Source organism: Spermophilus citellus (genome assembly GCF_964194105.1).
Source record: "Spermophilus citellus genome assembly, chromosome: 15".
Lineage (NCBI taxonomy): Eukaryota > Metazoa > Chordata > Mammalia > Rodentia > Sciuridae > Spermophilus > Spermophilus citellus.
Window position 1 is genome coordinate 62,894,519 of NC_138195.1, and position 26,088 is coordinate 62,920,606.

At 34.9% G+C, this 26,088-nt stretch overlaps 1 protein-coding gene across 1 annotated transcript in view; it reads left to right on the forward strand.

Annotated features, from left to right (window-relative positions):
* KIF11 (kinesin family member 11) overlaps positions 1 to 21,198 on the forward strand; it is a 58,338-nt gene extending 37,140 nt beyond the window's left edge. The window contains exons 15-22 of the mRNA XM_081268564.1: positions 2,690 to 2,815; positions 3,042 to 3,200; positions 6,655 to 6,761; positions 11,644 to 11,923; positions 14,513 to 14,735; positions 15,927 to 16,078; positions 16,408 to 16,524; positions 20,552 to 21,198. Coding sequence (XP_081124690.1) covers positions 2,690 to 2,815; positions 3,042 to 3,200; positions 6,655 to 6,761; positions 11,644 to 11,923; positions 14,513 to 14,735; positions 15,927 to 16,078; positions 16,408 to 16,524; positions 20,552 to 20,683 — 1,296 coding nt within the window. The 3' untranslated portion in view covers positions 20,684 to 21,198. The remainder of the gene's footprint in view (positions 1 to 2,689; positions 2,816 to 3,041; positions 3,201 to 6,654; positions 6,762 to 11,643; positions 11,924 to 14,512; positions 14,736 to 15,926; positions 16,079 to 16,407; positions 16,525 to 20,551) is intronic.
* Positions 21,199 to 26,088: the final 4,890 nt, after the last annotated feature.

The following is a 26,088-nucleotide window of genomic DNA, read 5'->3' on the forward strand; positions in this document are numbered from 1 at the left end:
ATATTTACAGTTTTAGAGACAAGTCTCTCCATTGTTTTGTTTTTTTCTCGGTACTGGGGATTGAACTCAGGGATGCTTTATCACTGAGCTACATTGCCACTGTACCCCCCGCCCCCCAACCCACACTTTTTAAAAAAATTTTGAGACAAGGTCTCACTAGGTTGTTTAGGGCCTTGCTAAATTGCTGAGGTTGGCCTCGAACTTGAAATCCTTCTGTCTCAGACTCCTGATTCACTGGAATTATAAGCATATGCCACCATGCCAGCTTCCACTATATTCCCCCTCCTCCCCCCCCCCCCCCCCCGAAAGATTGGTTTCCAAATGTATGTAATTAAGTTCTGACACTTTTTTCACTTGTATCTGGTATGGTTAAGAATAGGAGTTATCAATAAGCTTTCTAATAAGTAAAGGGTAGCTTTAACTCCAAATGAATCAAAGAGACTCATGACTTGTTAGTTGGCACGCCCTCCTCATTTCAAGGGTCTTTGGCATAATCATGTTAAACTAACTTTCAGCCAGAAAGGGGATATTGGATAATTTTTAAACTATAATAGTGTATGATAATAATAGTAATGTGTGATAGTAATAGTCATATGTAATAGTAATAGTAATTTAAGAAAAATAGTAAATAGGATTCTAGGAGCACAACCAGGCATGCTGGTGCACGCCTAGAATCCCAGTGGCTTGGGAGGCAGAGGCAGGAGGATGGTGAGTTCAAAGTCAGCCTCAGCAATTTAATGAGGGCCTAAGTAACTCCACTGAGACCTTGTCTCTAAATAAAATATAAAAAAGGGCTGGAGATGTGGCTTATGTGGTTAAGTGGTCCTGGGTTCAATCCCCATTGCCCAAAAAAAAGAATTCTAGGAGCACATATAACAATTTCCAGGTTTAGATCTGTGTGACCAAGCCTTTCTTTCTTTCTTTCTTTTTTTTTTTTTAATATTTATTTTTTAGTTGTGGTTGGGCACAATATCTTTATTTATTTTTTTTCTATGTGGTGCTGAGGATCAAACCTCGCACATGCTAGGTGAGTGCTCCCAACCCCAAACCTTTGATTCTAAAACTTTTCCCCATGATTCTATAGAAATCACTCATGTAATTATACTTAATATTACCTCTTTCATACCTGATTTATATTTTTTATACTGTAATTATATGGATTGCTACGAAGTTCTTGACCATATTCTGTTTTTTTCCTATGCAGGCTCTCTACCTCCCTTTTTGAGGTTAACAATATTTATTCAGTATTTTCCAAATAAATATTATAAACGTTAGCTGACCCTCATTGAAATTGACAAAGTTAAACATATTTTGTCATTACTAATGTTTCGGTAATTGATTTATTCACTAAATGGTAGTCTTTATTTATGGATGTTTTCCTGGATAACAAGGTGAAAACATTGCCTAAATCAAAAGAAGAGATGACTATTGCTCCCACAGAATTAGTTGGAATTAGTTTTCCAAAGAAAACCAGTATTCTTTTAAGTATTTATTTATTTATTTATTCATTCATTCATTCATTCAAGTTTAAGTACTTAGTAATTTATTTCTGTTTTTGTTTCCCCTTCCTTAGTGAAAAGAAGTTTAGATCAGAATTTATGTTTTAATTTTTTGATACTAGGGGTTGAACTCAGGAGTGCTTAACCACTTAGCCACATTCCCAGCCCTTTTTTAAAAAATTTTTAAAGTTGTTTATGGACCTTTATTTTATTTATTTGTATTTGGTGCTGAGAATCGAACCCAGGGCCTCACGCATGCTAGGCAAGCGCTCTACCACTGAGCCACAACCCCAGCCCTTTTTGTTTATTTTTTATTTTGAGACAGGGTTTCGCTAAATTGCTTAGGGCCTCACTAAATTTCTGAGACTGGTTTTGAAATTGGGATTCTACTACCTCTACCTCCCAAACTGCTGGGATTATAGGCATGCTCCATAGTGCCCAGCTTTTTTTCTCTTTTTATAGAACTTTCTAATCTACACTTCATTGTTAATTTTCCATATAACTTGGTAAGAACAAGAACTTCACAAGTTCTTCTGATAGATTAGGCTCTTAGTCATCAGACCTTCAGAGTCAAACACCTCTAGCCCAAAGCCTACTCTTGGTAACTATTTGTACTCAATCTTTCTGACTGGTAACCTAAACTTAGTTGAAATTTATTTTCAAAAAATGTACCTGTGGGTTTTGAGGTTTTGTTTTGTTTTTTAATTTCCTTTGGAATGGTGAAATCTTATCAATTGACTCATTTCCTCTCTGAATTTTGACTTGTTTCATTAGACTGTTAGGAATATACTATGTGGGCTAGAATTGTGGCTCAGTGGTAGAGTACTTGCCTAGTAGCATGTGTGAAGCACTGGGTTCTATCCATTAGCACTGCATAAAAATAAATAAAATAAAGGTTTGCTATCCATCTACAACTAAAAAAAATAAAATAAAATAAAAAGAATATATTATGTACCAACTGACCATTTTCTTAATTACTAGATGTAGGACTAAGTGACTTATGCTGAATATTAATTTTAGATATACAGATCAGATATCTTAGTAGATTATTAAAAATAGAGAATGTCAGTTTAGAATTTTAATGTTCATGTTTAGTTGCTGAAGATTTTAAGATATTATTATATAACCAGCCAGGTTTATGGAAGTAAAATACTTTTTACAAAGACCTGTTTGCTTATTTTTAAAACCAGAATGAATTTTCAACTGGCCTTCTAAGTTCACTGGAGACAATTTTAAAACCTGCTGTGGTGCATGTATTGGAGATCAATAGTCAACTGAAGCATAGTTTCAAGACTTCATTGACAGTGGCTGATAAGGTAACAAATGTTATGTTCTTTTTTTTTTTTTTTAATTTTTTAAAATACCTTTATTTACTTTATTTATTTATTTTTATGTGGTGCTGAGGATCGAACCCAGTGCCTTGCAAGTGCTAGGCGAGCGCTCTACCATTGGGCCACAACACCAGCCCCTGTTTATGTTCTTTATATGTCAAAATTTATGTGCTATTTAAGAAAGAAACTAACGTGTTTTTTTCCTTCAAAGATAGAAGATCAGAAAAAAGAAATGGATGGCTTTCTCAGTACATTGTGTAACAATCTACATGAACTACAAGAAAATACAGTTTCCTCCTTGATTGAATCACAGACACTTTGTGAAAACTTAAGTGAAGACCTGAATACCATAAAACAATCCCATTCACAGGTATCTTCTTCTTCTTTTTTTTTATTTTTTTAAATTTTTTTTTAGTTGTTGAGGCTGGAGTTGTGGCTCAGCGGTAGAGGGTTCATCTAGCATGTATGGGGCCTTGGGTTCTATCCTTAGCACCACATAAAAATAAATAAATAAATAAAGGTATTGTGTCCAACTACAACTAAAAAATAAATATTTTCAAAACATATCTTTTAGTTGTTGATGTACCTTTATTTTTTATTTATTTATATGTGGTGCTGAGGATTGAACCCAGTGCACACGTGCTAGATCAAGCATTCTACCACTGAGCCACAGCCCCAGCCCTCACAGGTATCATCTTTAACTGACATGAGAATGTAAAACGAAAGTTTTGTGATGGTTTTTTTTTTTTTAAGAGAGAGTGAGAGAGAGGAGAGTGAGAGAGAGAGTGAGAGAATTTTAATATTTATTTTTTAGTTTTCGGTGGACACAACATCTTTGTATGTGGCGCTGAGGATCCAACCCGGGCCGCACACATGCCAGGCGAGCGCACTACCGCTTGAGCCACATCCCCAGCCCCATTGTGATGGTTTGATGTGGTTTAATGATCTGTTACACAATCTGAATGTTGTAAAACCAATTTAGAAAACCTGTCCCAGTGGAATGCAGTATATTTTAGTAACCAAAACAGAGGATCCAAAATCAAAGCAAAGTCAGGTGCAGTGGAGCACATCTGTAATCCTAGTGACTGGGTAGGCTGAGGCAGGAAGCTTGTAAGTTCCATAGCCATTGTTCCTTATAACAATAATTAATGTCAAATATTTGAAAATACTTCTCTTCATCAGTTAACATTTGAGAAATTGCTACATGTAGAACCCTATGCTGAAGCACATTATGACACAACAGCCTTTCTTTACACCAAGATGAAAGATTAGCAAAAAAGAAAAAAATATCTTTAGAGAAAAATGATTATAACAGTTAAAATGAACATGATGTTGCAAGTTCTTTTCTCTAGAATGACATGGGTAGTAGTTAGTATCTTTCATAAACTAAGTCCTACTTTCTCTTCATTATGTCTTTTTTTTTTTTTCTCCTTTTTTGTACTGGGGATTGAACCCAGGGACAGTTAGTCACTGATTCACATCCCCAGTCTTTTATATTTTTCATATTGAGACAGGGTCTTGCTAAGTTACTGACGGCCTTGCTGAGTTGCTGAGGCTGGCTTTGAGTTTGCAATCCTCTTATCTCAGCCTCCCCAACTGCTGGGATTACAGGCGTGCGCCACTGCACCTGCTCTCTTTATTATTTCTGTCTCATTGGTGACAGATATTTAAATTCTAGTAAATTAATACAATTTTTAATTTTTAATGATTGATTATAAATATAATTCATGACTTCTCTTCCATGTAAACTATTCTTCAATATGTGCAGCTTTAAACTAAAGCCAAACCTTCAAACCATAATCTCTATTACCAGATATGTGGAAAAAAACTTCTATTATGATGAAGATTTGAGAAATGGGGCTGGGGATGTAGCTCAAGTGGTAGCGCGCTCGCCTGGCATGCTTGCGGCCTGAGTTCGATCCTCAGCACCACATACAAATAAAGATGTTATGTCCACCAAAAACTAAAAGATAAATATTAAAAATTCTTTAAAAAAAAGATTTGAGTAATAATGAAAATCTAAAGTTTTATTAAATTAGCCTATCATGAAATGACAGCACTGTGGTCAATAAAACTGAAAACTGTTGACATGATTTAGTGAGCAAAAAAGAGTTCTTTTTCTTTGGAGGTGGGGAGGAATTCATATCTATGTCAATCAAAATGAGAGGGGGAAACACATCAAGGTGTTTAGTTATGAAATACAACAACTTTAAAATAGAATATTAGTTTTTGAAATAGATAAGCATGAAACTTTTCAGGGAGGATTAACATCAGAAATTAGTAAAAATTATAGTTAACATTTGTGTATTCTGTTTATTCCTCCCATCAATACAGATACAGATCCTATGACTTGCCCAGTTTTCTAATGAAGACACTGAGACCTTGGGAGCTCAAACAATATTTCATTTTACATATTACATATGCCTAAAAGGCATTCATTTGTGAGTGCCTCTTCTATACATTTCTTGGCAATTTGAAATTGCAGTAATTTCTTATACCTCTATGTAGGGTATCTGCCTTAAATCTATTTACAACTTTGTAGATACCTATACATATATAGATCTTTTATTGTATATGTAATTCCTGAGGGAAGAGTTGTATAGATCTTTCTTTCTTTTATATATATGTATATATATTTGTTGTTGAGATTTGGTAAATTCCATCGATCTATCTGTAAGCTGCTTTTAAGCTTGCAAAAAAATTTGTTTTATATATATGTCATATTCTAAGGCCGATCATTTTTTAATAAATTAGCTGTTTTGTAATGCTTAAAATTGGTAGCCAAATAGGAAACTTGATCCAAAATATATCTTACATGAATGCTTTGATTTCCCTGGCTTTAAAGAAGCAAATTTACTAAGTGAACTATTCCTTGGGTTTTCTAGAATTTAAAGTGAACACTAATGAAACAACTGTGTAAACTTTGAACACATTGTAGGTAAATCTGATAATACCTGTATTACCCTCTACTTTTAGACTAGTAGAATTACTAACAGACTTTCACAATCAGAATGTTAGGTATATATTAAGAGATATTAAGTGGAATGAACAGTAAATATAAGTCCTGGATATGTTTCCAACTCTTCCTTGTAATCTTTTTTTTTAGAGAGAGAGAGAATTTTTTTTTAATGTTTATTTTTCAGCTTTCGGCGGACACAACATCTCTGTTTGTATGTGGTGCTGAGGATCGAACCCAGGCCGCACGCATGCCAGGCGAGCGCGCTACCGCTTGAGCCACATCCCCAGCCCTCCTTGTAATCTTTAGTGTAGCTTCTTCATTTTGCAATGTGGCATGTTATGTGCCTATAAGAACTTGTTTTTAAAGATATTATGTATAAGTAAAGATATAAGAATCTAATTATATTTTATTAATAAAACTCAGCTAGATCCTATAAATTTTTTTAATTCCAGTAATTAATATTTTTGGATTGCTTGACCTATTAAGTTATCATCATTAATTTCCCTTTCTAGTATTATCATCAGTTAGAAAGTAACTATGTGCCTGTCACAATGGTTCTCAAACATAATGTGATATCTGGATGTGTTTTGAAGTATAATAAAAGTAATTTGTTACTAACAATTAAAACAGCAAAGTTTGCAATTATAATTATTTACTTTTTAAAAAATATCTATAAATACTATCCTTTTTGAATCACTTTCACTTCTTTCTTCTATGGGAGAGAAGTGAAGTTAAAGAGCTTCTCAAGAATTTATATTATTCTCACCTAGAGAAGAAGACTTCATGTCATCCATCAGTCATATGCAGAAAAAAGTGTTCAACTGTCATAATTACAAGTCTTTCCCTTTCTCCCATCTTCTTATAGGAGCTTTGCCAGTTAATCAATCTTTGGGCAGAGAGATTCTGTACTTTGGAGGAAAAGTGTAAAAACATCCAGAAACCACTCAGGAATGTCCAAGAAAATACAGAGCAGTAAGCTATTTTTAAATTCTTTTCAACTTTCTATAAGTCTTCTGAATTATTTTAGAAAAAAAGTTTCAAATAGTGCATATAGTTCTTATATATTTTCAAGTAAATTTCTCATTTGTTAACAAGTTAGTATGTATGTGGGTATAACTTAAGTGTATAAACACATAAATAACTTTCTATCCATATTTGTGCTTCTTTTTCAGGCAGTGAAAAATTTGGCTCTTGTTCACATATTTTCTTTTTTTTTTTTTTATTGGATGTTCAAAACATTACAAAGCTCTTGACATATCATATTTCATACATTAGATTCAAGTGGGTTCTGAACTCCCGTTTTTACCCCAAATACAGATTGCAGAATCACATCGGTTACACATCCACATTTTTACATATTGCCATATTAGTGACTGTTGTATTCTGCTACCTTTCCTATCCTCTACTATCCCCCCTCCCCTCCCATCTTCTCTCTCTACCCCATCTACTGTAATTCATTTCTCTCCTTGTTTTTTTTTTCCCATTCCCCTCACAATCTCTTATATGTAATTTTGTATAACAATGAGGGTCTCCTTCCATTTCCATGCAATTTCCCTTTTCTCTCCCTTTCCCTCCCACCTCATGTCTCTGTTTAATGTTAATCTTTTCCTCATGCTCTTCCTCCCTGCTCTATTCTTAGTTGCTCTCATTATATCAAAGAAGACATTTGGCATTTGTTTTTTAGGGATTGGCTAGCTTCACTTAGCATAATCTGCTCTAGTGCCATCCATTTCCCTGCAAATTCCATGATTTTGTCATTTTTTAGTGCTGCGTAATATTCCATGGTGTATAAATGCCACATTTTTTTATCCATTCATCTATTGAAGGGCATCTAGGTTGGTTCCACAGTCTAGCTATTGTGAATTGTGCTGCTATGAACATCGATGTGGCAGTATCCATGTAGTACGCTCTTTTAAGGTCTTCAGGAATAGTCCGAGAAGGGCAATAGCTGGGTCAAATGGTGGTTCCATTCCCAGCTTTCCCAGGAATCTCCATACTGCTTTCCAAATCGGCCGCACCAATTTGCAGTCCCACCAGCAATGTACAAGTGTACCCTTTTCCCCACATCCTCATCAGCACTTGTTGTTGTTTGACTTCATAATGGCTGCCAATCTTTCTGGAGTGAGATGGTATCTTAGGGTGGTTTTGATTTGCATTTCTCTGACTGCTAGAGATGGTGAGCATTTTTTCATGTACTTGTTGATTGATTGTATGTCCTCCTCTGAGAAGTGTCTGTTCAGGTCCTTGGCCCATTTGTTGATTGGGTTATTTGTTATCTTATTGTCTAATTTTTTGAGTTCTTTGTATACTCTGGATATTAGGGCTCTATCTGAAGTGTGAGGAGTAAAAATTTGTTCCCAGGATGTGGGCTCCCTATTTACCTCTCTTATTGTTTCTCTTGCTGAGAAAAAACTTTTTAGTTTAAGTAAGTCCCATTTGTTGATTCTTGTTATTAACTCTTGTTAATATATTTTCTTATTTTTTTTAAATAACACGTTTATTTTATTTATTTATTTTTATGTGGTGCTGAAGATTGAACCCATGGCCTCACGCATGTTAGACACGCACTCTACCACTGAGCCACAACCCCAGCCCAATATATTTTCTTATTTTTCAGTCTTAAAATACATGTTGAGTAATTTCAAAATTTCTAATCTACATCACTGATTAAAAAAATATGCTTACTAACTGGAACAGGGTTAGGTAAACAATGGCTGATGGGCTGGATTCCTGTAATCATAAACAATTTGTTCATAATTTACCTGTTTGTTTACATGTTGTCTTTGACTGCCTGTGCACTGCAGCAGTATAGTTGTCATCAGAATCATTGCACCATAAACCTAAAATACTTTACGTCTGGCTTTTTAAGAAAAAGTTTGCTTATACCTGCACTAGGGTTTTCTGTGGTTTTATAGCCTCATTGCTTGTCAGTCCTGTATACTTACCATATTGAACCCAGGACCTCCATGATAGGCAAGTGCCCTGCTACTGAGCTGTATCCCCTATGTTTTCTTTTAACAGTTTTAGAATTTCATGTTTTACTTGAAATTAAATTTAGGTTGGTGTATGTATGTTTGGTATTAGAGATCAAACCTAGAGTCCTTGACACACGATAGGCAAGTGCTCTACCATTGAGCTATACCCACTCCCATCTCAATATTTTACAGTAAGTCATTAAGTCCATGATCTATTTTAAAGTATGTATACATATGTATTTAAAAGTTCATAAGATTTGTCAAGTTTCAATTTTTTTTCCTATATATATTTTAAACTCATGAGAAGGATATTCTACTTACCCATATTTTTACCCTTTTAATTTTTCCTTATGGAAATCTCAAGCTTCCTTTAGAGTAGGACAGGTTTACAAGCCACAGATTCTGTTTTCCTTTGTCTGAGAATGTCTTGATTTCACCTTCATTCCTGAAAGATATTTTTATTGTATGTAATATTCAGGATTGAGTTCTTTTTTTCAGTATTTGAAATATGTTCTTCCATTTCCTTCTGGCCTCCATAAGATCAGATTTTCATTATTAAAGTAATTGTTCCCCTATTGGCAGATTATCTGCAGCTGCTTCTAAGAATTTTTTCTTCATCTTTAATTTTTAGAAATATAATTACATGTCTATTTAATGTATTTATTTCAGTGTGCCCTATTGGATTTGTTCAGCTTCTGTAATCTGTTGGCTGTGCCTTTCACCAAATGTGGAAATTTTCATCTATTATTTCTTTGAATATTTTCCAGTCCCATACACTCTGTCTTCTCCTTCTGTGACTTTTTTTTTTTTTTTTTTTTTTTTTTTGGTACTGGAGATTGAACTCAGGGGCACTTGACCACTGAGCCACATCTCTAGCCCTATTTTGTACTTTATTTAGAGATAGGGTCTCACTGAGTTGCTTAGTGCCTTGCTGTTGCTGAGGCTGGCTTTGAACTCTCTATCCTCCTGCCTCAGCCTCCCGAGTCGCTGGGATTACATTAAGGTTTATGAGATTACACACCCAGCTTCCTTCTGTGACTTTTGATGACACAATGTTAGCTCTTTTATTATGGCCCCTGAAGAGAAAGCTTTATATCTTTTATTCAGATAAATAGATAAACATACATCTTTCTTGTTCAAATTCAATCAATTCTATTGACCTCTCTTCAAGTTCACTGAGTCTTCCTCTATAATTTCTAAACTACTGTTGAACTCATCAGTAAGGTATTTTATTTATTATTGCATTTTTATAACCCATTTTGTAACTTTTATTTTATAATCAACTTTATAAGTTGCTGGGGCTGGCCTGGAATTTAGGATTTTTTTTTGTACCAGGGATTGAACTCAGGGGAACCTGACCACTGAGCCACATTCCTAGCCCTATTTTGTATTTTATTTAGAGACAGGGTCTCATTGAGTTGCTTAGCACCTTGATTTTACTGAGTCTGGCTTTGAAATTGCAATCCTACTGCCTCAGCCTCCCAAGCAACTGGGATGATAGGTGTGTGCCACAGCACCTGGCAGTTTAGGATCCTTTTGCCTCAATTGCTGGGATGATAGACATGTGCTACCATTCCTAGTAAAGATCCCTTTTTATCCCTGGTAATCCTCCGTGTTCTGGTCTGTTTTATCTGAAATTAATATAGGTACTTCAGCTTTCCTTTGGTAGCTATTTGCATGATGTATCTTTCTCCATCCCTTTACTTTTGGCCTAAATGTTTATATTTAAAATATGTTTTTTATAGACAAAATATAGCTAGCTGCTCTTTTTTGTCAAACTTAACAATATGGACTTCTTTTTTTTTCCTTTTTTCTTTTGTATGGTGCTGAGGAGCAAACTCCAGACCTCATACATGCTAATAAGCAAGTGCTACCATGCCAGAGCCCCCAATTTGTGGCTCTAATCATATATTTAGACCACTTGCATTTAAAATGAAAGTTAACATGATCATATTAAAATCTGTAGATCTGCTGTTTTCTATTTCTTGCATCATTTGTTCTTTTTTTTTTTAATAATTTTTTATTGATTATTTAAAGCATTACATAGCTCATGATATATCATCTTTCATACATTAGACTCAAATTGTGTTTTGAACTCCCATTTTCACCCCAAATATAGATTGCAGAATCACATCTGTTACATATTCACATTTTTACATAATGCCATATTAGTGTCTGTTGTATTCTGCTACCTTTCCTAACCCCTACTATCCCCACTCCCCTCCCCTCCCCTCCCCTCCCATCTTCCCTCTCTATCTCCCCTGCTGTTGTTCAATTCTCTCCCTTTTTTTTCCATCATTTGTTCTTTATTTCATTTTTCCCCTTTCTTTTTCCTAATTTAAATTGAACATTTTTATATTTTCATTTTCTCCCTTACATTGACTTATACCTCATATAGTGTTTTAAAATAACTTAAATCTATCATCAAATAATCTGTTCTTTCATGTTAATAAAATGGCTTTATAATAGTATATTCCCATTTCTTCCTGTGCTTGTGTCATTATTTTCCTATATTTTATATATGCTATGTATACTCACTAGAATTACCGAGGAAATCTGGGTGATACTCATGTACAATGATCATAACTGCTTTTGACATTTTAGTAACTATCTAGATAAATACTGTGAGAATTACAAACAGAAGCATCATATCTGGAAGAGGGCTGGGAAAGGTTTTATGAGAAATGACCACTTTTTCAAAAGTCATTTAATGGTAGAGGTGATGTCAGTCTGCTCTTTATGAATTTAGAAGATTCATTTAGAGCAGGAGCCACACTACCTGCATCAACTCTGTCACTTGAGAGGTATATAATCTTGGGAACGTATATATCCTTTGAGTCTTAGTTTCCCATTTCAACAATGATATTTTCTTTTTCTAGGAAATCTAAGGATATAATCAACAAAACAACTTTTCACAGTAAAAAATTTGGTACTGATTCCGATGGTTTGTCTCAAGAACTCAGACATTTTAACCAAAAAGGTAGAAAATTGGTTGAAGAGTCTGTGAAACACTGTGATACACTCAGTAGTAACCTGGAAAAAATATTTCAAGAGACTGAACAGAGATGCAAGTCTCTGACCACAAGCACAGCTTGTTTTTCTGAACAGTGGGTATCTTGCTTAAATAAAAGGGAAGAGGAACTCCAGAACATGTTGGAGGTAATAATTTTGTACCTGGAACCTACTTTGGGGAGAACAGTTATAATCAGAAAATTAAATATTCTGATTTCAAAACAAATTATATTTTAAGACATAATGACTTAACTTTTTAAAAAAAAGATTTATTTTTCAACTGTAGTTGGACACAATACCTTTATTTTACTTATTTATATTTGTGTGGTGCTGAGGATCGAACCCAGGGCCTCGAACGTGCTAGGTGAGCGCTCTACTGCTGAGCCACAACCCAAGCCCGACTTAAACTTTTAAGTAAAATACTTGGTATGCTTATACATGATCTTGTTTTATGCTTTGGTATGTGTCTTCTACATGCCTAATGTAATATCCAATTTCTGTCTTATATCTAACCTTGATTTTTTTACTTATTTCTTTAGGGAAGGGCACTCTGTCTTTAAATATTTAATACTTTCCATTTGTATTTACTTTTCTCCAGGTACTTTCAAGCCTATTGTTGTTTTAAGAATTTAGGATTTGGTTTGGTTGCTCAAAGGATACTTGATAGGCTTGTGGGTTTGCTTGAACTTAACACTTGCTTGAGCCCTTTATGATTTGTTTTTCTTTTCTGTTCAATAAAAGGATTTCACTATGTTCTCAGAAAGTAGACTCAAAGAATTTAAGTATTTTAAGTTATATAAACAACCTGGGATAAGGAGAAGAACCAGGGCTCATAGAGAAATAACAGACAAGAAAACATACAGGGTTATGAGCCTAGACAACAAGTCATACCAGAAGGAAGCTATGAAAGAATCCTGAACTTGTGTCCAAAGAATTTAATAGCCAACCTGCTAGCATTCCCCTGCTCTAAGATGGTTTAATGGAGCATCAATAAGAATAATTAGGGCTGGAGTTGTGGCTCAGTAGTGGACCACTTGTCTAGCATGTGTGAGGCACTGGGTTGGATTCTCAGCACCACATATAAATAAATAAATAAAATAAAGGTCCATTGACAACTAAAAAAACTATTAAAAAAAAACAACAACAATTATGAGGGCTGGGGATATAGCTCAGTAGAGTACTTGCCTTGCATGCACAAGCACCTGGGTTCAAGCCCCAGCACTACCACCACCAAAAAAAAAAAAAAGAAGAATGACTACAATAGATAAAAACACATCAATTATATTAAAGCTAATTAATTCGTTAAAATTTCAGGGGTTTCTTTTGGATCATGCTAGGGAAATAATGCATTATTTTGAAAACAGGTAAATAAGGAGAAACAACATCCATCTATTTTTTTTTCAAAGAGCCATATCTTGGTTTAACAGGATAATTGATAAAGAAAAGTATTTCATAGAATCTCAGCATGTAAAATGAAGGGAAAATGATACAATTAGAATATCATCACTTTGCAACTCCCAATGAAATAACCTCTGTGGCCATTAATGATTGCTAAATCATTTTATCAGATGTTCAAGAGTTAGGGGAGAGATTATGAGGAACTTTCTAATAGGGTAACTACTTCTGAACCCAGTGATTAATTAATATATATATATATATATATATATATATATATATATATATATATATATATATATATATTAAGAGTCGGGGTTCCAGGAATTGAACTCAGGGGCACTAGACCACTGAGCCACATCCCCAGCCCTGTTTTGTATTTTACTTGGAGACAGGGTCTCACTGAGTTTCTTAGTGCCTCGCTTTTGCTGAGGCTGGCTTTGAATTCGTGATCCTACTGCCTCAGCTTTCCAAGCCTCTGGGATTACAGGTGTGCGCCACCTCATCTGGCCCCACTGATTAATCTTTCAGATATAACCAGGGCATTGTATGCCTGAAGTACCACCTGTCAAATAGGCCTACAGAAATTAAACCTGAATTAGATCAAGCCTGTAAATTTAACCAGTTTATAGAAAATACAGATGAACATAGGAATATATGGGATAGCAATGCAATAGACCAAATACAGAATTTGAGATATCCAAAAGGGTAAAAACCTGATTTTTTCAACAATAGTTTTAAAGGAAAAAAGATGAGGAAGGATAACTTGTAGATCAAAAGAATCTTAAGTCTTAGTTTGCTTGAGACAATCCTTCCTTATATCTGTTATGTTGGAGTAATTATTGGAATAGGGCTTATTGCTTTGAAAAGTGTCCTAGTTTGGATAAAAATTATATAGTCACTTAATTAAGATATATTCAGTATCTAGTGATGAATTCTGGTTCATACAAACCAATTGGGGAAAACATTTGAGATTTGAATACTCTAGACACTTGATCTATAGGAATAAATGTTAAATTTTTAGATAGGATATTTGTCTTAAAATGCTCTTAATTCTTAGACATATGCTGAAGTAAATGGATGAAATGATGTGGAATTTGCTTCAAAATAATCCTTATGATGAGGACTGGGAGGTCAGTCTTATTTTATCTGTGCCCACGTGTTGATAAATGTTGAGACTGGGTGATGAATACAAGAGGTTAATTATCTTGTTCTCTTTACTTTTGTATACGTTTTTAAATTTTATAATGGACAGTTTCAAGGCAAAGGGATATGACATGTTGAATAAAGCACTTGATAACTTTAATTTTAGTAATGAAAGCTTATTTGTATCAATTACAGGTTGTAAACCAATGTTGTGAGACTTCAAGTTCAGAGATCACTGAAAAATTAAGTGGACATAAAGAAGCTAATGAGAACCAACATAATATTTTTCTTGGTCAGATAACTACTGATGAAAAGCAGTTGATAGAACAAAGTCTAGAGCTTAATGAAAGTATAAAAATTGGTTTATCTAAGCTTAATTGCTTTCTGCAACAGGATCTGAAACTGGATATCCCGACAGGTAATTTAAAAAGGAAATAGAATTGTTAAATTTTTTGAAATTGAATTTAATGCTATACAGTGTTAGATGTTATTTAAAACTGATGCTGATCAATTGCCTGATATGAATTTTTCATCTCACTGTAATCAACTTAAAAATGGAAAAATTAGAACCTCAAAATAGTTTTAATATCAAGTATTAGGTGTCATGATATAGCTGGTATATACAAAATTTAGCATCATAATTTAGTAAAATTTCATATTCAAGGAACTGACTAATCTAAGAAAGGGCATTTTAAAAATAAATCATAAAACTGACTAGCCATCTATCTAGCACTCTGTAAAATGACATTTTTTTTTCAGGACCAAGGACCGAACCCAGGGTGTGTCCTAGGCAAGAATTCTTGCCACTAAGCTAAATGCCCAACCCCTATAAAATAATATTTGAATATCAAGAGTATTGGAGGAATTTGTTGACTAAATCCAGTTTAATGCAAAGTTTACCACATTGTGCATTTTGTTATGTGTCCCTCTCATTTTGTTGTGGACTGTTAGCAAATAGGAATTATTACCATTTGAGAGATCAGACATGGCAAAGATCAGTAGATCATAATGATTCAGAGTCCTTCATGAAAAAGATTTTATGCAGGACAAATAATTGGATTATTCTTTGGATTGTGGTGATAATTGCACACCCTGTAAATTCACCAAAAATCATTGAATTGTACATTTAAAGTAAGTGAACTTTATGGTATGTGAATTATACCTCAAAGCTTTTTTTTTTTTTTTTTAAAGAAGCAACTATAAAAGAAAATTGTGCTAAAGGATGTTGGGTTAGCTGCTGGTGGCACATGCCTGTAGTCTCAGCTTCTCAGAAGGTTAAGGAGGATCACTTGAGTCCATGAGTTTGAGACCACTCAGGGCAACATGCTGAGACCCCATCTCTGAAAGAAAAAAAAAAGTTAGTTTATTTTTTCTGCCAAAGACCTATAAGGTTATTGTTCACTTATCAGTGAAATTAGGAATTTTGTTAAAATGTTGAATGAAAAGCATGAGCCAAATAATAAAAAGGTGTGAAGATGTAGCTAATTGTATAGCACCCCTGGATTCAATCCCGAGTACCACCAAACTTTTTTTAAAATTTATTTTAAAAAATAAAAATTATTTATATCTCAAACTTCTACTTTCTGTACTTGTCTAATGTTCACTATAGGCACAACACCACAGAGAAAGAATTATTCATACCCATCAACATTAGTAAGAACCAAACCACGTGAACAGCTCCTTGATCAGCTGAAAAAGAATCAGCCTGAGCTGTTAATGATGATGAGTTGTTCAGAAAACAATAAAGAAGAAAATAATCAGGTAAAATTTAAAGTATCATAATTTTAGAATTCTCCCTTAATCTTGACGTGATTGATTTCACGTGAAAAATGTTATTATTTACCTTTCAAACCTGCCCTGCATCTCATAGTTATCTACACCCACCCCCCGCTTTTTAAATATTTTTTTAGTTGTTGATGTACCTTTATTTTTAAATTTATTTATATGTAGTGCTGAGGATTTAACTCAGTGCCTCACACATGCTAAGCAAGTGCTCTGCCACTACGCCACAACCCCAGTCCCTATCTAACCCTTTTTTGTGATGATTTTTAAGCGTTGGACTTAATCACTCATCTGACTTATTATTTTAGGACATGGATGAAGAAAAGACAGTTCTGGTGCAATACATTGAAGAACCTCTAAATCAAGAGCCATCTGTAGATACCAGTGTGGATTGTTCTTCAAGTGGTGGGGTTCCGTTTTTCCAGGTATCTGATTATATAATTTCATATAATCCTTCCACATCTCCCACAAGTCAATCATTTACTATTCAGTGTAAAGGCATTACTCTTGGTGTACCATAACAAACAAATTTTCAGTCATTGCTTTGGGATGGCTTATTGACTTTTCTGATTTAACTTATTTATATAGTCTGATATAGATAAGGGGTTTTCTATTGGATAAATAAAGGCAAATTTTTACTTAATCTGTATACTTAGCTGGTAATTTTTAGCTATTACATTTATCCCCTTTCTCCTTCTTATATACTCAGAATAGATACTAAGAGGAGTCATTTCTCTCTTCCTTCTGCCTTCCTTCTCCCAAACCTTATAGATCTTGACGTGGAAGGCCTAGATCTTGTATCTGCCCATTAAATTTTGAAGGCTTAAGTGGGTTTTAGAGTGAAGTCCTCTTATATTAGTGATTTATCCTGCCTGAGGCTCTTCTCTTATTAACTATTCCTCAAAGTTTCCTGAGCTCCTTAACTGCCCTGATCTTATGCAGTTAAGTCCTATGACCTCTCCTTATCCTCTTTTTAACACTGTTGGGAACATGGCACTATAAATTATCATCTTTCCCTCTATTTTGAAGATATGAGCATAGGTAAAATAAGAATTTCCTTATGTAAGACATTAACATCTACAGTTTACAGTTAGAGAGCTGCTTCTGATAGGTATTTGCGGGTACCTGTTTTTAATAGATTTGCAGGTCTTTTTTCCTCAAGGTCCAAACATTCTTCCTCTATCCCTGATTTAAACTTTAAAATTCTAGCACAGATGCCCTTAAATTCCTCTCTGTCTACCTCAGGGCAATTTCATCTCCAAATTCTTCCTACCTTTTGCTTTACTTTTTTGCTTTTTAAGAACTGTGAGTATATTTCAGTTTTTGATCCCTTTCTTTTTCTTATGAAGTTAGGAAAAGGGGGAAAGATAGAACCTTAGTGATCACTTAATCCCCAGTCAGAAATCCTTTAATTGTTATTGTTTGTGGCATTTTAAAGGTTAGACTTAGTGACTTAGCTACAGCAAGGAAGTCCCTACAGTATTGGAAGGCTTTGGGGTTTGGTTTTAGATGTTTAGGTGAAATCTAGAGGTGATTTTTTCTCTAATAGCAGTCTGATGTGGAGTGTTTGCTGGATTTAAAAGACAGTGATATGGAGAATTTCTCTGGGTCTAAAATTTTTTTTTTTTTTTTTTTTTTGGTGAGAGCTTTATTTTTGCTGTGCTTGGGGTTGAGCCCACAGCCTGATATATATGCAAGTGTTTTGTTTTTTAATATTTATTTGTAGGTGTAGATGGACACAACACAATGCCTTTATTTTTATGTGGTGCTGAGGATCCAACCTGGGTCCCGCCTGTGCTAGGCGAGCGCTCTACCGCTGAGCCACAATCCCACCCTATGCAAGTGTTTTACCACTGAGCTCATCCCCAGCCCTGTGCTGGGTCTAAAACTTGAAAGTTAGTTTAGGATTTGTCTTAACATTGACGACTGAGTACACAATCAATGTCACCACTATCTTTTTTTTTTTTTACTAGTAGTACTAGGGATTGGTGCTTAACCATGGTGCTTAATGACTGAGCTACATCTTTTTATTTTGAGACAGGATCTCACTAAATTGCCAAGGTTGTCCTCAAGCTTCTGATCCTCCTGCCTTAGCCTCCAAAGTTGCTGGGATTATAGGTTTAATTATAGGGATTATAGGTATAATTATACACCCAATTATCACCAATTCCTTATGGGCAAGTAGGAGGATTCCAATGAAATAAAACTCTCAAATAAGAAATGTGAAATAAATTTTTAAAAACAAGATACACCAAAGTTTCTCTTTTTTTGTTTTTTCAACCTTTTAGTTTTTAAAATTTTTTAATTTATTCTTTTTAGATATACATGATAGTATAGTATATTTTGATGTATTATACATACATAGAATATAACTTATTCTAATTAGGATTATATTCTTGTGGTTGTACATGATGTGGAGTTACACTAGTTATGTATTCATATATGAATGTAGGAAAGTTATGTCCAATTCATTCTACGTCTTTCCTATTCCCATCCTTCCTCCCTTCCTTCACTCCTCTTTGTCTAATCCACTGAACTTCTATTCTCCACCCCCTAACTCTGCCCCAATGTGTGTTAGCATCCACATATCAGAGAACATTTGGCCTTTATTTTGGGGGGATTGGCTTATTTCACTTAGCGTGATAGCCCCCAGTTCCATCCATTTACTGGCAAATGCCAAATTAATTTCATTCTTTTTTATGGCTGAGTAATATTCCATTGTGTGTACACCATATTTTCTTTTTCCATTCACTTGTTGAAGGGCACCTTGGTGGGTTCAATAGATTAAACATTGTGAATTGAGCTGCTATAAACATTGATGTGGCTGTGTCACTGTACCATGTTGATTTGAAGTCCTTTGGGTATAAACCGAGGAGTGGGATAGCTGGGTCAAATGTTGATTCCTCCAAGTTATCTGAGGAATTTCCATACTTTTTTTCCAGAGTTGTTGCACCAGTTTGCAGCCCCACCAGCAATATATGAGTGTAACTTTTCCCTACATCCTCGCCAGCATTTATTGTATTTTTGATAATTGCCATTCTGTCTAGAGTGAGCTGGAATCTCAGTGTGCTTTTAATTTGCATTTCTCTAATTGCTAGAGATGTTGAATGGTTTTTCATATATTTGTTCACCATTCATATTTCTTCTTTGGTGAAGTGCTTGTTCAGTTCCTTTGTCCATTTATTGATTGGGTTGTTTGCTTTTTTGGTGTAAAGTTTTTTGAGTTCTCTCTGTATCCTGGAGAATAATGCTCTGAGGTGGCAAAGATTTTCTTCCATTCTGTGAGCTCTCTTTTCACATTCTTGATTGTATCCTTTGCTGGGAAGAAGCTCTTTAGTTTGATGCTATCTTATTGATTCTTGATTTTACTTCTTATGCTCTAGGAGTCTTGTTGAAGAATTTAGTTCCTAAGCTGACATGCTAGATATTTGGGCCTACTTTTTCTTCTAGGAGGCACAGGGTCTCTCTGGTCAAATGCGTAGGTCCTCAATCTACATTGAGTTGAGTTTTGTGCAAGGTGAGAGATAGAGGTTTAATTTCATTTTGCTACATATGGATTTCCAGTTTTCCCAGATCCATTCATTTGTTGGAAGAGGATACCTTTTCTCTAATATATGTTTATGGTGGCTTTGTCTAGTATGAGATAACTGTATGTATATGGGTTTGTTTCTGGATACACCAGTTTCTTAAATAGCCTATGTACTAGCTTCTCTGTCAAAAATAGAATTGATTTTTATAAATAATAATAATCTTTGTTTCCCTAAGCAGGATATCTCAGCAGCAATATTTATATTTAAACTGGATAAATTTTGTTATAATTGTATGATGTTTAGTAGCATTTGTGGTTTTTACTCACTAGAATTCAGTAGCACCCACTTCCTAGTTAACTGCCCCAAAATGTCTTCAGACATTGCCACATGTCCATTGGGTAGAAAAATCACTGCCTGTTGAGAACCACTACTGTACAGTATAATTTGCAATTTTGTCTTAGAAAATAATGCAGAAAACTAATATTTCTTTTATTCGATTCCTTCCATTGGTGAATATAAAGAAGACATTCACCTGTACTTGCCAGAAATACAGTTTGCTCAAATTTGTGTTGAACTTTTTCTGAATTTTTCCATACTTAAGCTGTCATGCCTACAACCCAGAAAACTTTGAAATTAAAATATAATTAATGTGTATAAAACATTATATTGCTGGGTGCGGTGGACACATCTGTAATCCCAGAAGCTCTGGAGGCTGAGACAGGAGGATCAGGAGTTCAAAGCCAGCCTCAGCAATGGCAAAGCGCTTAGCAACTCAGTGAGATCCTGTCTCTAAATAAAATACAAAATAGGGCTGGGGATGAGGCTCAGTGGGTTGAGTGCCCCTGAGTTCAATTCCTAGTACCAAAAAACAAAAACAAAAAAACCCATTATATTGACTTAATTTCTCCTCTTAAATCCACAGCATAAAAAATCACATGGAAAAGACAAAGAAAACAAAGGCTTTAACCCAGTGGAGAGGTCTAAAGTGGAAGAATCTACAGAGAACTGTGTTACAAAGAGCAGATTACCATTACGAGCCCAGATAAATATTTAGTTAATTTGAGAGTTGATATTATTTTTAAGAAAAATCAAAAATAAAACCTGAAACCCTAGAACTTGAGCCTTGTGTACAGATTAAAAAGGAGTAGAATATTTCAAGACAGTACAGTAAATGTAGTTGAATTTTAATCAATTGTTTGGTCATCCCTATAATTTCTATATATTAAGTTGGATTTCATTTGGGATTTTTATTGAGTAAGTATGTTTCTTGCTTTTCATATAAAGTAGCCTTTCTACAACAAATGAAAAGTATTTTTCTTGTATATTATTAAATATAAAACGTATGTGAATTGTGTTGTTTTAGGTTTGAACTTACATAGATAAATATTTCCAACACTTGGCCTTGGAAAGGACCAACTCATTTATTTTCTTGATGAGACTTATCTATATTTTCTTGCCTCTTCCATAAACTCTGTTGCCTTCTCCTCAGCTTACTTTATCCCTTTTAATTTGTCACCAAACCATATGTTGAACTACAAAGTTTCCTTTCTTATTATTAGAAAACCAGAATTTTACCCAGAAATCTTAAACTATTTTTCAGTGATTATGTCTAAAATTACTGTTACTGATAAACATACCCCTGAGAGTATCCCTTCCTTCAGGGATAATTAAAAAAATTATATATATATATATATATATATATATATATATATATATATATATATTAGTTTTAGGTGGACATAATATCTTTATTTTATTTTTTTATTTTTATGTGATGCTGAGGATTGAACCCAGTGCCTCATGTGTGCCAGGTGAGTGCTCTATCACTGAGCCATAGCCCCAGCCCCTCTTCAGGGATATTTTAATTGATTCTCCCTAGATATAAAAGCATTTCATTCCTTTATTAGCCCCCACAAAACCCAACTTTTCTACAGTATAAATTGCTATTATGGGCAAACTGCCTAGAATTCTGATTCATGGCTTTGTGGCACCACTCTAATGGCCATGTCTTTTGGAGAAGGTCACCATAATTTAAAGAATTTTCAAAACTGTCAATTATGACTAAAGTTTATATTCTTTTGCTTATCTTTGTATATAATAAATTTGTGTGTGTGTGTATATATATATATATATATATTTTTTTTTTCTTCTCTGTTGAAATCTTAACCTTGAAAAGAACCCTGGCATTTTTGATCTGGTGACCATATTTCTGGAAGTTGAGATATTTCAACATGAAGAACCAGAGCATATAGAATTTTGTGTCTACATCAAGTTTAGTATATACATTTTAGAAAGATGATTTTTGATTAGTGATGTAAAACTGTGCCATATTGGAGAATTAGAAAATTTGCTACTTCAAGGAATTAAATTTACCTTGTAGAAGTATTAATTATTTTAATAGAAATAAGGGATATAATTTTTCTGCAAACAGGTGTCAACGTAAACTATCATAATATCTAATAAAATGCCGTTGGAACATCCATAAGTAATAAATTTGGTTTCCTCATTAACTTGCTTGCCTTATAATTCTTATCTGGCAATTATTGAGTTTAACAAACTGCCTTAGTACTACTAAAATGTACTTCTACATAGGTACCAGCAAGGAATAATATCCCTGGTAAACATGCCAAGCTTCCAGTTGCATTCCAAGGGGCTATTCCTTAGGTATAAGATTAATGAGAAATAGATTGCAGTTTAGCTTTAAATCATCTCATTCTCTTCTATTTTAAACTTGAGACTGTTAATGCACCTAATTTAACTGCCTGACAGAAGGAAAAACAATCCATAAAATTTTAACTTCTAGAGACATAAATAAACTATACAAATAAATATTCATATACAGTGTTAGGCACTCAAAACGTATCCAAGCGTTGCATCCACCTAAATGGCATAGTATTGTAATCCCAGCAATTCAGGAGGCTGAAAACAAGAGGATCATAAGTTGGAAGCCAGCCTAGGCAATTTAGTGAGACCCTGTCTCAAAAAAAAAAAAAAAAAAAAAAAAAAAAGCTGGGATGTAGCTTGATGGTAGAGCACTCCTGGGTTCAATTCCCAGGACTGTTAAAAGCAGGGTAGGGTAAGTATTACTTGTAGTAGTTATTACTACAAGGACATGTTCTTTCACAGAAACAATGAAAAAAAATGAAGCAAAAACATTGAGAAACAATGTCTTAACTTGGAAAACAGTTTATATGCTGAGTCAAGAAGAAGGTAATCCCAAAACAGTAGGAAAGTGTTGTGGTGTTTTATGTGGTCTTCACCATCCCCTCCCCATTTTGAAGTCTCTCCAGTAGTCCTAAAAAAGGCAGCCCATGTTCTCCTCATGGGTTTCTGGTGGTTCCTGGTTTCTAGGGAGCAAAGAGGCTTTATTCTCAAAAGATTGTTCTAATTTGAGACAACTGAAGGAATTGCTTTTGTTTCACTAACTCAAAACTCAAGGTAGAAAAGAGGCAAGCATTTCTCAAAAACAAGGCAACATGGCATGGTGGTGCACACCTGTAAACCCAGCAGTTTGGGAGGCTGAGGCAGACAGAGGATTGCAAGTTCAAAGCGAGCCTCAGCAAAAGCAAGGCACTAAGCAACTCAGTGAGATCCTGTCTTTAAAGAAAATACAAAATAGGACTGGGGATATGGCTCAGTGGTTGAGTGCCCCTGAGTTCAGTCCCCAGTACCAAAAAAAAAAAAAATAAGGCAAATGAACAACTCACTGCCCTCTGGGGCCAACAGTTACAGTTGAGGCAAGGGAAGAAGTGCTGAAAGCCTGAGAGGAAATGCAGTGGAGAGAATTTTTTAGGGAAATTAGATCATCCAAAGTACCCACAAATGTGCTGGGGAATCTAGGAAGCTACATGCCCATGGCAAGTTGCAAAGTGAGAAAAGATCTGAGCCTTAGCTTCCACCTGTCGGCTCTCTAGGCTGTGTAAGCAAGAAGTAAAGGCCGTGCCAGATTTTAAATGGCCTGGCTAAGTGTTGAAGGTGCAGCCCAATACAGCCAATCTACAAATCTAGGAGGGTTTTTGTTTTATTTATATTTTGGATGACTGGGTCTTCAAGGAAACCTGTCAACACATGAGCTGAACATAAGCAAAAAGAAGAGACCTTAGAGACCACATAAGTTAAAAAAAAAAACAGCTTAAAAAAGTCACTAGGCGGGGCTGGGGATGTGGCTCAAGCGGTAGCGCGCTCGCCTGGCATGCGTGCGGCCCGGGTTCGATCCTCGGCACCACATACCAACAAAGATGTTGTGTCCGCCGAGAACTAAAAAATAAATATTAAAGAAAAAGTCACTAGGCTACTATAACCCACAGCAAACAATAAAGCCTCTGAGAACTAAAGGATGATTTTGAGTTACCATATTAAAGATTCAAAATGCTCACCTTTCAACAAAATGATGCATGACCCATTCACGGAACAAAGAATAAACGCTGAGAAAGTACACATTGGACTTTTTTTTTTTAATTCTGAAAGTGATTTTTCTTTAAATTTTTAAACATACATAAAATCTAAAAAGTACATACATTTATGGAGTACCATGTGATATTTCAATACATGTACACCTTGTATAATGTTTACTATCAATTCAACATATCTATCTCCTTTTTCTTTTTTTTTTTTTTAACTTGTACTGGAGATTGAACTATGGGGCACTTTACCACTAGCCTTTTTTATTTTTTGAGACAAGGCCTCACTTAAGTTGCTTAGGGTCTTGCTGAGTTGCTGAGGCTGGCCTCAAACTTGGAATACTCTTGCTGCAGCCTCCCAACTCACTTGTATTACAAGTGTGTACCACTGCACCCAGCCAATTATCATTTCCTTATGGTGAAAATATTCCAAATCCTTTCTTCTAGATTTATTGAAATGTACAGTATAATGTTGTTATCTATTGTCAACCCTACTGTGCAATAGGACATCATAATTTCTTACTCCTATCAGTGCTAGACAAAAAATTTTAAGCAACTATTTCAAATATATTCAAAGAGCTAAGGGGATCCAGGAAAGCAATGTCTCCACAAATACAGACTATCAATAAAGAAATTATTAAAAGGAGATGGACAAATTAAAACCTGGAAAGTATAATAATGAGTGAAAAAAACCACTAAAGGATTCTAATAGCAGATGTGAGCAAACTGTAGAAGCAGTAGAAAGAATCAGTGGAGCTCAGACTAGGTTGTTAGAAATTATCCAACAGGAGACCTGTGGTGTGCCAACAAACATATCAACATTTGCAAAATTGGAGTTCAAGGAGAAAAGAGAGACAAAAAGGGACAGAAAGAATATTTGAAGAAATAATGGCCCCAAACACTTCAAATTTGTTAAAAAAATTTTTGAATCTACATGCCCAAGAAGTTTATCAAACTCCAAACAGGATAAATTCAGAAGAAATCCATGCTACTAAAGTAATCATAAGAAAAATGCAACTCAAAGCCACAAGATAGCTGGGCGTGGTGGTACATGCCTGTAATCCCAGTGGCTTGGGAGGCTAAGGCAGGAGGATTGTGAGTTCAAAGCCTGCTTCAGCAAAAGCGAGGTGCTAGCAACTCTGTGAGACCCTGTCTCCAAATAAAATACAAAATGGGAACCAACCCAGATGCCCTTCAATAGATGAATGGATAAAAAAATGTGGCATCTATACACAATGGAGTACTATGCAGCAATAAAAAATGACAAAATCATAGAATTTGCAGGGAAATGGATGGCACTAGAGCAGATTATGCTTAGTGAAGCTAGCCAATCCCTAAAAAACAAATACCAAATGTCTTCTTTGATATAATGAGAGCAACTATGAACAGAGCAGGGAGGAAGAGCAGGAAGAAAAGATTAACATTAAACAGAGACATGAGATGGGAGGGAAAGGGAGAGAAAAGGGAAATTGCATGGAAATGAAGGGAGACCCTCATTGCTATACAAAATTACATATAAGAGGTTGTGAGGGGAATGGGAAAATAAACAAGGAGAGAAATGAATTACAGTAGATGGGGTAGAGAGAGAAGATGGGAGGGGAGGGGAGGGGAGGGGGGATAGTAGGGGATAGGAAAGGTAGCAGAATACAACAATTACTAATAGGGCATTATGTAAAATTGTGGATGTGTAACCGACGTGATTCTGCAATCTGCATTTGGGGTAAAATTGGGGGTTCATAACCCACTTCAATCTAATGTATGAAATATGATATGTCAAGAGCTTTGTAATGTTGTGAACAACCAATTAAAAAAAAAAGAAAAAAAAATACAAAATGGGGCTGGGGATGTGGATCAGTGGTCAAATGCCCCTAAATTCAATCGCCGGTACAAAAAAAAAAACCCACATAAGAGAGATCACTTTACGTTCATGAGAATGACCTCACTAAAAAATACAGAAAAAGATCAAGTGTTGATGAGGCTTTTGGGATAGGAGAACTCTTGTATGTTGCTAGTGGGAATGTAAAATGGTCTAACACTGTGAAAGAAGGTGAGTTCTAAA